The 14892-nt window shown below is 44.5% G+C and overlaps 1 protein-coding gene across 1 annotated transcript in view; it reads left to right on the top strand.

Moving 5' to 3' along the window:
• The window catches only part of LOC124805629 (ATP-dependent translocase ABCB1-like), a 125796-nt gene that overhangs the window by 70470 nt on the left and 40434 nt on the right, over positions 1 to 14892 (top strand). The window contains exons 13-17 of the mRNA XM_047266197.1: positions 1327 to 1361; positions 1583 to 1788; positions 5695 to 5799; positions 5949 to 6110; positions 10103 to 10306. Of these exons, the coding sequence (XP_047122153.1) occupies positions 1327 to 1361; positions 1583 to 1788; positions 5695 to 5799; positions 5949 to 6110; positions 10103 to 10306 (712 nt within the window). The remainder of the gene's footprint in view (positions 1 to 1326; positions 1362 to 1582; positions 1789 to 5694; positions 5800 to 5948; positions 6111 to 10102; positions 10307 to 14892) is intronic.

Genomic DNA, 14892 nt, shown 5'->3' with positions numbered 1-14892 from the left:
TATGTAAGGCAAAAAGGCAGTAGACTTAGGTGTGGACTCAGAATTTTCATCAATCACCCGATGTACAGTTGGTCGTTAGCGCAACGCACGTTCTATCTGTCTATCGCTATAACCATTTTGACGAAATGTTACTTCAAGATGAGACAGCTCAGCTGGCAAAGTCTCAGCGTCAGAAACGACATGTTCCCTGTGTACCAAGGTACGAAGTGCCCCTTCACGCTGAGCCGGATGGTGACAGCTATTAGCCTTCAAGTACAAATCGGTGTATGTTTCTTGTAGACTGCATGTCCCAATGATCCATCATCCTTCCTCCTAACCAACACGTCAAGAAAGGGAAGGCAATCATCCTCTTCCTCTATCGCAAAATGAAAGTTCGGGTGGATCGAGTTCATATGTTCTAGAAAGACATTCAAATTCTCCCTACCATGAGGCCAAACAACGAAGGTATCGTCAACGTATGTAAAGAAACAGGCGGGTTTCAAAGGCGCCGACTCCAGTGCACGTTCCTCGAAGTCTTCCATAAACAAATTTGCGATCACAGGAGACAACGGACTACCCATCGCAACTCCATCTGTCTCCTCGTATTATTCGTCATTAAATAATAAGTAAGTGGGTGTCAACACATGGTGGTAGAGATTAGTTAATTCAGCACCAAAGTGCCCCTAGTGTTCAGTGTGTGTGTGATCTTTCCTGCTTCAGTCCGAGAAACGAGGTTTCAAATTTGCATGTAAACCGCCTGTCCGCTGCAGTTTGCCTTGAAAATGGCGAGGTGTTGTCCCGCCGAAATATCGGCGGTCGCTGAAAGTGTTACCCGGCTGAATTCCCGGTAGTTATTTGAAAGTTATATACGCCAGGGGAAACTCAGGTCTCACATTTATGGCCTAGTCGGAGTTTCACTGTTTTCTGCCATGACAGTTGCACGTGATCATTTGACAAACTTCACCGTTTTCGAGATACCAGTTCATAGGCCCACATTGTAGCTACAATCATTACCCATTCGTCTCTGCTCCGCTCACATAGTTTCACTATCGCGTCACGTTCCCGCAACGCCACCAGGCGATATCGAACCGCGCGGTGGGCAGTGGTCATTATTTTTTGGCTTATCAGTGTATACAATGTGGAACTGTACAGCGGCGGGAAACGGGAATGTCATGGGGGTGGACGGGGGGGGGGGGAGGCAGGGTGGAGGTTCCACGTAACATCGTAGATTCCTGTGCTAGTCTCCGTCGTCGCGTTTGTGGGAAGTGGCTGTGGTGGGTGAATGCTTTCGCGAGAAATTCTACGTTCTCGAATTATGGGAGGCCTAGGTACGATGATATAGGAAAGTTCATTGGACCTTTTACGTTATATGCGTAAAGTAAGTTGACCCTCCGTATTGGTGGGATGTTCTAAGCCGATACACGCTCAGCTATTTCTGGCCTTGACGTTAGAAAAATGTTAAACTACCGCTCATAGAGAATGTTTGCACTTGGTAGGGGGCATGAAAGTAGACCTAGCGGAACCTAACTGAAACGTGCGTTTGCAGGCAAGGAACACATGAAGGCTGAGCGGATGATCAGCGTGCGCAGCAATGCCTCGTCAGCCATCGACGACGACGAAGAACTGACGGAGGGCCAGCGGCTCATGGCGGAGCACTACCAGGAGGGCACCGTCAAGGCGGCCAGCATCCTCAAGATCCTGCGCGTCAACCGGCCAGAGTGGCTGCTGCTCGTCATCGCGACGGTCGCCTCCGTCGTCAGCGGCTTCGCCATGCCGCTCTTCTCCGTGCTCTTCGGTGATCTCATTGGGGTGAGTCATTCTCTTCCTTTGGATCCCTCGTATCACTACAGATTGTCCTAAAACATCTAAATTGGGCTGTGCACATACGAATAACAAGTTTTGTCGACCTAGCGCCCTTCCGATAATGTTTACTTTTTCCCAGGTGCTGACCAGACTTTGAGTCCTTAGAAGCAACTGTAGCCAATAAAAAAGCTTCGTGTCGATGACGACTTCCTCGTCACATAAAAATGCGCTGAGCAGCAATTCTGCGAGCTGGGAGCAAAATAAACTGTTGCGAACCAGCCTGGTAAATAACATGAGCTGTTTTCATTGCTTAAAAACACGTTCAAATTCACCCTACGGAAGTTTACCGTCATCGATGGCGAAAGGTAACCATAAACGGCAAACTTTGTCGCTTTTATCTCGTCAAAGATTTTGCCATGAGAAAGTAAAAATAGACTAACTGAAGAGCACTGAACCTCTTACATCTTGACGAAAGTGGCGTATCAAAATTTACTGAAATGGCTGGAAAAACCGAAGTAAACTGTGAACCACTGCCTTTTGTGATTTAGCTTCGTATAACAGAACTTCGTTTTGAACATACCTCGTATATTTGCAGATCAAGGTTTTTCGCACTATTTTAACGTTATTTGTTGCTAACACCATAGATGTGTCACTTGTGGGTGTAAAGCGAATGAAATTATTCATGTGAGGACAGCTATGTGTAGTAACTATGGATTTGTTGGATGGAGAATGGTGATGTATATGATATTTTCTTAAAGTAGGGTAAATGGGGATATTTTAGTTTCAGACTTACCAAGTGCAAGTTTGCAAAGCTTCAACGACTGTTTATTGTGGTTTCCACTTCGCAATCGATCGGAACTTTGTTTTTCCACAACTCTCGCATAATTACAGATGACGATTTTTCGTATAAGTTTAACGTTATGTGATGTTGATGCCATAGATATGACACGGGCCGGTGGAAAGCGAATGAGATTATTCATATGGGGACAGCAACGTGTATGAACTATTAATTTGTTGGATGGAGAATGATGCTGTGGATAATACTTTCTCGAACCCGGGAAAAATGCGGATATGTTAGTTTCGGAAAAGGAATCCATTGTAAGCTTCCTGAACTGGAGGGAATTGAGCGGAATAAAAGAGAAGCACTGATGTGTAGAAGGAAGGAGGGTTATGTTAAATGTGAATGGGTGGGTAGAGATATCAGAAGGTGTGTCCTTGCCAGGTACGGCGAGTCGGTTATTGTTTCTTAGGGAGAAGATGTGAGACGTATGCAGGTAAAACATTGGGAGTATGTTTTCTTATAGTCGTGGGAGACTTGCAGGATTGTAAGTTAAATGATAAAACGAGTATCATTATATAGTTTTTGAAGTGTATTTCGTGATAACCTCAGTTCACACTATTCTTGAATAATCTTGATACGGTTCTTGTACTAGTGTGCCAGATGGTTTGTGAGATATAGTTTATCCTTCTACAATAGTTACAGAAACAATATTATACACTCCTGGAAATGGAAAAAAGAACACATTGAAACCGGTGTGTCAGACCCACCATACTTGCTCCGGACACTGCGAGAGGGCTGTACAAGCAATGATCACACGCACGGCACAGCGGACACACCAGGAACCGCGGTGTTGGCCGTCGAATGGCGCTAGCTGCGCAGCATTTGTGCACCGCCGCCGTCAGTGTCAGCCAGTTTGCCGTGGCATACGGAGCTCCATCGCAGTCTTTAAAACTGGTAGCATGCCGCGACAGCGTGGACGTGAACCGTATGTGCAGTTGACGGACTTTGAGCGAGGGCGTATAGTGGGCATGCGGGAGGCCGGGTGGACGTACCGCCGAATTGCTCAACACGTGGGGCGTGAGGTCTCCACAGTACATCGATGTTGTCGCCAGTGGTCGGCGGAAGGTGCACGTGCCCGTCGACCTGGGACCGGACCGCAGCGACGCACGGATGCACGCCAAGACCGTAGGATCCTACGCAGTGCCGTAGGGGACCGCACCGCCACTTCCCAGCAAATTTGGGACACTGTTGCTCCTGGGGTATCGGCGAGGACCATTCGCAACCGTCTCCATGAAGCTGGGCTACGGTCCCGCACACCGTGAGGCCGTCTTCCGCTCACGCCCCAACATCGTGCAGCCCGCCTCCAGTGGTGTCGCGACAGGCGTGAATGGAGGGACGAATGGAGACGTGTCGTCTTCAGCGATGAGAGTCGCTTCTGCCTTGGTGCCAATGATGGTCGTATGCGTGTTTGGCGCCGTGCAGGTGAGCGCCACAATCAGGACTGCATACGACCGAGGCACACAGGGCCAACACCCGGCATCATGGTGTGGGGAGCGATCTCCTACACTGGCCGTACACCACTGGTGATCGTCGAGGGGACACTGAATAGTGCACGGTACATCCAAACCGTCATCGAACCCATCGTTCTACCATTACTAGCCCGGCAAGGGAACTTGCTGTTCCAACAGGACAATGCACGTCCGCATGTATCCCGTGCCACCCAACGTGCTCTAGAAGGTGTAAGTCAACTACCCTGGCCAGCAAGATCTCCGGATCTGTCCCCAATTGAGCATGTTTGGGACTGGATGAAGCGTCGTCTCACACGGTCTGCACGTCCAGCACGAACGCTGGTCCAACTGAGGCGCCAGGTGGAAATGGCATGGCAAGCCGTTCCACAGGACTACATCCAGCATCTCTACGATCGTCTCCATGGGAGAATAGCAGCCTGCATTGCTGCGAAAGGTGGATATACACTGTACTAGTGCCGACATTGTGCATGCTCTGTTGCCTGTGTCTATGTGCCTGTGGTTCTGTCAGTGTGATCATGTGATGTATCTGACCCCAGGAATGTGTCAATAAAGTTTCCCCTTCCTGGGACAATGAATTCACGGTGTTCTTATTTCAATTTCCAGGAGTGTATATTCCTACGATGATATTCAAGGGCACATGACACGTGTAAAGCAAATTGAGATAGCTGAATAACTCTGTAGAGGAAAGTTAATGAAAAAAAGTACAAAGTTTCTGTCTGAACTAGTGTTGCAGAAGAAAACTGACAGAGAACACAGACGAAAGAAGAAATGATAACGGCAAGTGAAGACGAATTACAAATCAAGTATGACAATGATAACAGGTGGTGGTACAGGAGATGTATTGAAGAAACAAATTCCGTATGACTGTTTTCCAATACCATCTTCTTCTTTCACTTAATTGACTGCCGTTTGCAAGATTATCATATGTATGCCATAAAAAGAATCAGACTTTTTGATGAAACTGTATGTTCTATCTTTGTGAAAAAATCGGACAGTGTAAGCCGTGGGGGACAATAATGTCTATATATTTTCACTTTAGGTACCATTTTCACAAGATATTTGTGGTTTATTTGGAATTTCATACATATTTAGTTGCTGTTCCAATAACTATATTCGTCAATTATTTGCTGGTACAACATCTTCATGACTAGTCCCTCCATAAAAATTTTTATTCATCATTTATTGCCGTATTTGAAGAGTATTCATTAATTAAATTTGATAGTGAACAGAAGGCCATTTACGGATGTGATGATACAAAGAGTACATCCAATGATGTAATGTGTCTTTTTCTGGTAGCATTAATAACATTATAACATTTTTCATCAGTTATTTTGTGTTGAATACATAGAACTCCATGGAAAACTGAAACTTGTTTTTAGATACCTGCTGCTTAACGGATCTAAATTTCGTGTGTAGAGAGAGCCCTTTATTTATTTTGTACTGTAATATGTTTTCTAATTTTTGTTCTCTGTAACGTTTACTTATTTTCAGAGACTGACACAAATTAATAGTTCTTTGCTCTTTTGTAAACTGCTTTTTCTCTTCTCTGAGGTTTACAACTGGCTCTGAAAATCAGTAAAGTAGTAAAAATGTTGTTCGCAGACTCTTGGACAAGACGACCCTGACAAGATTCGCGCGGATACAGACTACTTCTCGCTGCTCTTCGTCATCGTCGGCGTCGTCATGGGCTTCATGACGTTCATCCAGGTCTGCAATATGGAGCAAATAGCTATATAAATTGTAACATTACCTTTGTTAATCACTACTGAAGTTTAAATGACAGCCACCTCCATGGCAGATAGTTTAGTCTGCAATTTTTTCATTCAACAAAGTAGCCACATTTTCCTCTCCTTTAGACGTACCTGTACGGAATCGCCGGCGAGAAACTGACGATGCGCTTCCGAGGCCTGATGTTCTCTGCGATGCTGCGCCAGGAGGTGGCCTACTTCGATGACAAAAACAACAGTACAGGGGCGCTGTGCGCACGCCTCTCTGGAGATGCTGCCAACATACAGGGGGTGAGTAGCGACTATCCTGCCAACATACAGGGGGTTCAGCTGAGACCATTCTGTCAACATACAGGGGGGGGGGGGGGAGGGAGGGGGGGAAGCACAGACCAATCTGTCAGTATACAGGGTGTGAGCAGAGACCACACTGACAACATACAGGGGAGGGAGCTAAGGTCACGCTATTGAGCCGGGAGCAAAGCTAAGTATTTTTTCCGTGGACGCGTGGGTGAAGCCTGTTAGACGGTAGTGAGACGAAATTCTGAGCTGTCCTTTAGGAGAAAACAGGGCAGTTCAAAGCCACAGAGAAAAGCATACACAAAGGAACGAATTTAGCAAACAAACTATTATGACTGAAGACTGGATGTTGTTGTTGTTGATGTTGTGATCTTCCGTCCTGAGACTGGTTTGATGCAGCTCTCCATACTACTCCAGCCTTGAATAATAGTAGATCTGACATTCCACGCTTCGGTACATAGAACGCCAGTTTTCTTTCTTCCGATAACGACGTCCTCCCGAGTAATCCCCGCCCGGAGATCCAAATGGGGGACTATTTTACCACCGTAATATTTTACCCAAGAGGACGTCATCATAATTTAACCACACAGTAAAGCTGCATGCCCGCGGGAGAAATCACGGCTGCAGTTTCCCCCTGCTTTCAGCCGTTCGCAGTGCCAGCTCAGCAAGGCCGTTTTGGTCAATGTTACAAGGCCAGATCAGTCAACCATCCAAACTGTTGCCCCTGCAACTACTGAAAAGGCTGCTGCCCCTCTTCATGAACCAAAGAGGGGGGGGGGAGGGAAAGAAGAACGGATAATGAATTTATATTAGTATGAGAAGGGCCGTAGCCACAGAACAAAAAGAGAAATTTTCTGTAGTCTTCCATAGGAATGAGAAGTGCGAGATTAGCATGTTATCTGACAAGGCACCGACGGTTCCTGGACGAAAGACCCAGGCTGGATTGCCTGACAGTATAGAAAAGTTTCACTGCTTGAAGGAACTGCAAATCCATATCAGATTTAATTGATAGAATGAAGATTGCATACTGAAAGGTAAAGAAATTAAGATATCATCGTCGTTGAGAAACATGTTGAATATGTAAAAAGATTTGTGTTGTTTGTATATGTTACGAGGAGTCATTCAGTCGTGATAGGTTGGCTACTGTATTAGGCCTACAGATCACTTCTTAGCATACAAAGCCCCTATCCTCACGTTCGGTCTGTGGAATCGGTTCGTCAGTATTTGATGTCGTTTACAAAATATATATAGCGGTAACGTTCGGTGACTCACCCTGTATATATTATTTTGCACCTCGGTTCCGAGAATTCCTGAACCTGTACAGAAAAGTGGAAGACAGATCAACATACACATCATTTTTGCCGTTTTTATTGCTCATGTAAACCACACATTTTATGTTGTACCACCATACAGCTAGACCTTCAGAGGTGGTGGTCCAGACTTCTGTACACACTGGTACCTCTAATACCCTGTAAAAGGTTTTCTTGCGTTGATGCATGTCTGTATTTGTCGTGGCATACTATCCACAAGTTCATCAAGGCACTGTTGGCCCAGGTTGGCCCACACCTCAACGGCGATTCGGCGTAGATCCCTTAGAGTGATTGTGGGTGACGTCGTCCATAAACAGCCGTTTTCAGTCTATCCCACGCATGTTCGATAGGGTTGATGTTTGGAGAATATGCTGGCCACTCCAGTCAAGCGATGTCGTTATGATGAAGGAAGTCATTCACAAGATGTGCACGATTCGAGTGCGAATTTTCGTCCATGAAGACGAATGCCCCGCCAATATGCTGCCGATATGGTTCCACTATAAGCTGGAGGATGGAATTCACGTATCGCACAGCCTTCCATGACCACCAGCGGCATACGTCGGCTCCACACAACGCCACCCCAAACCAGCAGAGAATCTCCACCTTGCTGCACTCGCTGGACAGTATGTCTAAGGCGTCCAGCCCGGCCCGGTTCAACCGACGATTGTCTGGTTGAACGCATATGTGACACTCATCAGTGAAGAATACGTAATGCGAATCCTGAGCGGTCCATTCGGCATGCTGTTGGGCCCATGTGTACCATGCAGCATGGTGTAATGGTTGCAAACATGGACTTCGACATGGACGCCGGGAGGATGTTGCGCATCATGCAACCTATAGCGCACAGATTGAGTCGTAACACGACGTACTGTGGCTGAACGAAAAGTATTATTCAACATGGTGGCGTTGCTGTCAGGGTTTCTCCGAGCCATAATCCGTAGGTAGCGGTCATCCTCTGCAGTAGTAGACCTTGGGCGGACTGAGTGAGGCATGTCATCGACAGTACCTTTCTCTCTGTGTCTCCTCCATGTCCGAACAACATCGCTTTGGTTCACTCCGAGACGCCTAGACACTTCCGTTGTTGAGAGACCTTCCTGGCCCAACGTAACGATGCGGACGCGATCGAATCACGACATTCACCGTCTAGGCATGGTTGAGCTACACACAACGCGAGCAGTGTACCTCCTTCCTGGTGGATTGACTGGAACTGATCGGCTGTCGGACCCCCTCGGTCTAGTAGGTGTTGCACGTGAGTGGTTGCTTACATCTTTGGGCTGGTTTAGTGACATCTCTGAACAGTCAAAGGGACTTTATCTGTGATACAATATCCACAGCCAACGTCTATCGTAAGGATTTCTGCGAACTGTGGTGATGCTAACCCTTTTTTGCTGTTTGTGTATACTTAATATCTTTTATTTTTCTGATAATTACACAATGCATGTATAATTTTCAGGTTTGTAAAAATGTACATCTTTTCCACAGAAAAGTGGGAAATCCTTTGTATCTGTGTTGAGAAATGAAGTGTGCAGTAATCGTAGTTCGAAACTGAGAAGGTAATAAAATTCCAAATTATTTTGTATAGCATTTTTCAAACCTTTGTGTGCCACCAAATGAACACATAAATTTTGTTATCTCAATTACAGGGTGATCAAAAAGTCAGTATAAATTTGAAAACTGAATAAATCACGGAATAATGTAGATAGAGAGGTACAAATTGACACACATGCTTGAAATAACATGGGGTTTTATTAGAACCAAAAAAATACAAAACTTCAAAAAATGTCCGACAGATGGCGCTTCATCTGGTCAGAATAGCAGTAATTAGCATAACAATGTAAGACAAAGCAAAGATAATGTACTTTACAGGAAATGCTGAAAATGTCCACCATCATTCCTCAACAATAGCTGTAGTCGAGGAATAATGTTGTGAACAGCACTGTAAAGCATGTCCGGAGTTATGGTGCGGCATTGGCGTCGGATGTTGTCTTTCAGCATCCATAGAGGTGTCGGTTGATCACGATACACATGCGACTTCAGGTAACCCGAAAGCCAATAATCGCACGGACTGAGGTCTGTGGACCTGGGAGGCCAAGCATAACGATTGTCATGCGCAGTTACTGACGTTTTGCTGTCCAGCCCCATCTGTCGCACATTTTGTGCACCTTTGTTTTTCTTTTGTTCTAATAAAACCAATCTCATTCCAAGCATGTGTGTCAATTTTTACCTCTCTATCTACATTATTCCATGGTTTATTAAGTTTTCCAATTTATAATGACTTTTTAATCACCTGGTAAATAATACTAAACAAAGTTCTCTGTTCTGAACTCACCATAAGTATGAAGTATGAGCTAGGACAAGCAAAAACATCTAATGCTGCACAAGCTCCTTCTTCAACAGTCACAACCTTGTGTATTCTCATATAATGAAAACTTGAAGGGATGCTATAAAGGATTTTGCCATCATATTTTTCTTGACTCTGGTAACTTATTGAAATGTTTCATCCAACCTGAAGCCTTTTTTGTATTTTACCTCTAATTTTCATGAAGCTTTGTTCATTTGAAGCGTCAGATGTTCAGAGGGTAGTCTCGTCTCCCCTTGACCACACGTTACTTCTACAAGTCAGGACACAGATATCCTCCCTCTTCACTCGCTTCATCTTCCCGCACTGTGACGCAGGCGACGGGCCAGCGGATTGGCACCATCACGCAGTCGCTGGGCACGCTGGTGTTGTCGGTGGCGCTGGCCATGTACTACGAGTGGCGGCTGGGCCTGCTCGTGCTGGCCTTCGTGCCGCCGCTGTTCGGCGCCTTCTACGTGCAGGGCAAGCTGCAGCGCGGGGAGCTGCTCGGCACCGCGGGCGCCATGGAGAAGGCCACCAAGGTACGCCGGGGGCAGGGGGCGATTGCGAGCACTAGCAGCAGCAGCGGCAGCAGCAGCGGGTGCTTACGATTAAACTTGCGCTACTCGAGCCGGTCTAGACGGAAAACTATGTACCTCTCGGGTACCCAACTTTATAGGTCTGATGTTCATACTGTGCACTGCAGGAGCTGCGTTGTAAGTAGTGTTATTTTGATGACTAGACCTCGAACTTTTGGGTTCTAAGAATCTTAATTTAGGTTCTATCACGTAGAAAAATGGGTTATAAAAATCAGAAAATAGGTGACCGAATTCCGACATCTTATTGTCTAGAAAGATAAATGCGACGCGTGTTTTTTAAGTAATTACCGGTTTGAAATTAAAAAGAGACATACTAAGATATCTCAATAATTTTAGTTTTACATGAAAGCCTGTACCTTAATCTACGCACTGACGCCAGTACAGTGTGTTTCTTCCTTGTTTACGTTGTGTACTGAGTGTTTAAGGTGCCTCCGGTAATCGTGAGTCCCGCCGACTGTGAAGTACGGGCTCTTGTAAAATTTCTTAGTGCTATACGCCTAAAAGCGATCGATATCCATCGTGAGATCTGTGCAGTTTACGGAGATAACATTATGAATGATTGAATGGTAAGAAAGTGTGTCAGAGCATTTAAAGATGGCCGCACAAATGTGCACGACGAACAACGGAGTGGGCGTCCTTCCAGCTATAATGAATGTTTGGGGCAGGAAGTGGACAATAAGGTGAGAGAAAACAGACGCTTTACGATTTCCTCCTTGCGGGACGTCTTCCCTAATGTTTCTCGTAGTCTTTTGTATGGCATTGTGACCGAGCACTTCAATTACCGAAAATTGTGCGCACGTTGGGTACCGAAAATGACGGATGTGCACAAAACCAAACGTTTAGACAGTGCATTGACTTTCTTTGAGCGGTACCACAACGACGGTGATGATTTCTTAAGCCAAATTGTTACGGGCGATGACACATGGGTGGCCTACGTCACACCTGAATCAAAGCAACAGACCATGGAAGTTGAGCAAGGGCATCGTTTTGTTGCAAGACATTGCCCGTTCGCATGTAGCGAATCAGGCCAAAGATCTCGATGGGAAACTCTAGATCATCCTCCGTAAAGCCCCGATCGTGCGCCCAGTTACTACCATCTGTTCCTGCACTTGAAGAAACACCTGGTCGGTCAGCGTCTTCAAGACGATGACGAAGTCAAAACAGTGGTGATGCAGTGGCTTACAAGTTAGGCTGCAGACTTCTATGAGGAGGTATTAAAAAACTGGTACAACGTTATGACAAGTGCCTCAGTATTGACGGAAATTATGTAGAAAAATACATTATGGTACAGGCTTTCGTGTAAAAATAAAATTATTGAGATAACTTAGCATGTCTTTTTTTATTTTCAAAACGGTACTTACTTAAAAAACACGCCTCGTAGATTGAGGAAAATCCACATTATATTATTGTCAATGTCGGTTATTACAGTCACAGTAAATAACTAACACTTTCTCCAGATTTTCCGTTCACAAACTGTTAATAGCATCTTAAATGCCGAGAATGAGCCTTCTATGTCAACAGATGTCACTGGAGAAAATTTAAATGATGGTATTAGGGGCTATGGACCGCACACTCATGTTCTGTTGATTTACCTGATATGATGCCAGCAGAGGGCGGTCAGTCCTGGATTTTTTTGTAGCACTGTCTTTAGTTTCTCGCCAACTTTCATACCAATAGAACCTGGAACCCAGTTGATTTTTTTGTGACCTCTTCCATCAGTCGCACTTGTATGTAGACTGGTTTCCCTGAACACCCTAGAGCTTTAATAATAAGGACCAAAAATGCGTAGTGAGATTTTTATGTCTGCAGTGTCGTTGGAAATTGTTGGGTCCTTTAGAAGATCGTTAGCTGAAGTAATGCTCACTGCTTCCTCCCGCAATTTAACAACAATGTTGTTAATATCTTCCAAACGGTCGCTGTAATATTCCACGACCTCTAGCCACGTTCCCCAGCGAGTATGGGTTCTGGTGGAAGCGGTACGTTCGGAAGATCCTCTCGAAATAACTGGATTCTTGCAGTTGCTATAAAAAACTTTCTGTTGGTTGAAACTATTTACATGTAGAAATTTGAGACGTATCGTGTAAGCTACACGATTCAAGGCACGGGCAAGACATGTGATATGGAGCAAGGCTGGGAAAAATACTTTCAACAATTTAACAGCAGCAATCATGTATGCAGCTGCATCAGTGTAGATTATAAGAACTTTATTTTCATCTAGACTGTTGGGGAAAAGTAATTTGAGGGTTTTATTAACAAAGTGAGCAATTATTTCCTAGTCAGTCGTTTTTAGCTCTTTGCTGCTGAACAGATGAGGTACAGAGCAATGTCAGAATCTAACATTCCAACAATCAAACTAGGCCGCTGACAACTGCGCAGTTGAGCGCCGCACAATCTTATCATCATCATCAAAGTAGCCACATGTCGACCTTGTCTGTCAGTCATCTCATCGACAAAGATACACATGAATGAATCACCTGTATCTTCCCTTATCCTGCTCAATGTATTTTTATTTAAAGTATGTAAATAGTTTTTTCTTAGTGTGGATTTTGATGGAATGTTCGGTGACAGTATATCTCTAGAAAACTTTTGAACTGGCTATTTCCAACTGCATTGAATGGTATGTTTGCTGCAACAATGGCTCGACACAGGTCAAGATGAAATTCGTTTTTGTTTGTTGCATTTGGTTTAGTTACAAACTTTTGCTCAAAGTTTGATTTATTTTTTAAATTTGCCTGGTGTTTAATCCCTGAAACATGCTGACTTAAATGCGACCTCTGTTCAGAAGGTACCCAAAAACAAAAAGAAATACTTTGTGGAAGAATTTACATACGAGAGCTACTTACCAAATTAACTTACATTAAGCGTTTGGAAACAATATTTTTGAGTACGCATGACTATGGTCCAAGTTAACTCGGGTAAAACAGTGGCACCACTGTTCTATGAGTTAACATCTCACTCAAGTCTTTGTTGCACACATTTCAGTGAATAACTCTTCCGTTTGTAGTGAATTCAGGAAATTCTTGCAACCACTGACGAATCAGACACGACTAGGATCTGGATACTTTCGGCGTGCTTGACTTTCCACAAGTACCCTGTCGCTGTGAAATATTTCTCCACATCCAAGCAGCACACTGATCGATTGAACGAAAACGCAGCTGATGTACAGAACAGCGCCGGTCGCTGTGGTCTAGCGGTTCTAGGCGCTCAGTCCGGAACTAGGGGACTGCTACGGTCGCAAGTTCGAATCCTGCCTCGGGCATGGATGTGTGTGATGTCCTTAGGTTAGTTAGGTTTAAGTAGTTCTAAGTTCTAGGGGACTGATGACCACAGATGTTAAGTCCCATAGTGCTGAGAGCTATTTGAACCATTTTGAACAGAACAGGCTATTCCGGTAGGGCAGGAAGGCGCCGGAGGCAGATCACAAGGCTCCTCAATGTCTTGCCGGGCCATTTGACTGTTCACAGCGAGCGACCACGCTCTGCGCAGCAGTGCGGGCTGGAACAGTCTGGCATGTGCTGTCGTCGTCTCACTCACGATTGACGTTAACTCATCGAGACAAACCAGTTATCATACAGTTCGTGCTTTCCTAAGTATCCGGGAAGACCAGAAGAGTAGTTTTAATCATACAAATGTTATTTGACAGAATTTTTAAAAATCAGATGCAGTCAGATTCGCACATGAAATTTTTAAAAATGAGGTACAATCAGGTTCTAACATGAAGTTAGGTATTTTAGGTACTATAAAATCACAATTTTCTATAAAATATTTGTTTAATTCTTAGCTGGGAAGACCACGAGAGAATGTTGATCACAAAAAATTTATTTAATTGAATTTTTTAAATTTGGGAACTATCAGGTACTAACCTGGTGCTATAAAACTAGTGTTTTCGATCATAAATTCTCATGATTCGTGAATGTACAATTTTCATTGCTTTTATTTAATGAGGAACAAAATAGGTTTTTACCTAAGATTCGAGATCTAATGATGACCTACCGTTAGGCACCCGCACTGGTACGGTGACGTAGGGCTAAAACACAGATGTCAGTGTACACTACAGGTGCAGACAATCAACATTGGTCTTGACAAGGTAGCTATGATCTGAGGAAACTGCAATCATTCGGTCATAAGTGCTGGGTCTTTTTCTGCTCTTGGAGGTGACCGATCGGAAATACAGCCTATGAAACATTAGCTCCTTTTTTTACAACAATGATACAAATATTTACTGACGTTTGTACAGACAATTTTACAGGAATGAGCCGAAGATTTACAACCGTCTTTGAACAGTAAATCTTCACTATGACGAACACAGATACAAACTCCTTTCATGAACTACAGTTTCAACATTTATAAAGGTACAGCTGCACCAGAGACATGAATAGCACTAGTGTCCTAAGTGGATGATGTCGAATGCTACATCGGATGTCACTAATTGCAGTGAGCTAATCCATGCTCGGCTCTATATCTACATCTACATGGTCACTCTGCAGTTGACACTTAAGTGCCTGGCAGAGGGTTCATCGAACCATTTT

This window comes from Schistocerca piceifrons, chromosome 7 (genome assembly GCF_021461385.2).
Source record: "Schistocerca piceifrons isolate TAMUIC-IGC-003096 chromosome 7, iqSchPice1.1, whole genome shotgun sequence".
Taxonomy (NCBI): Eukaryota; Metazoa; Arthropoda; class Insecta; order Orthoptera; family Acrididae; genus Schistocerca; species Schistocerca piceifrons.
This window is presented reverse-complemented; position numbering and strand designations above follow the sequence as displayed.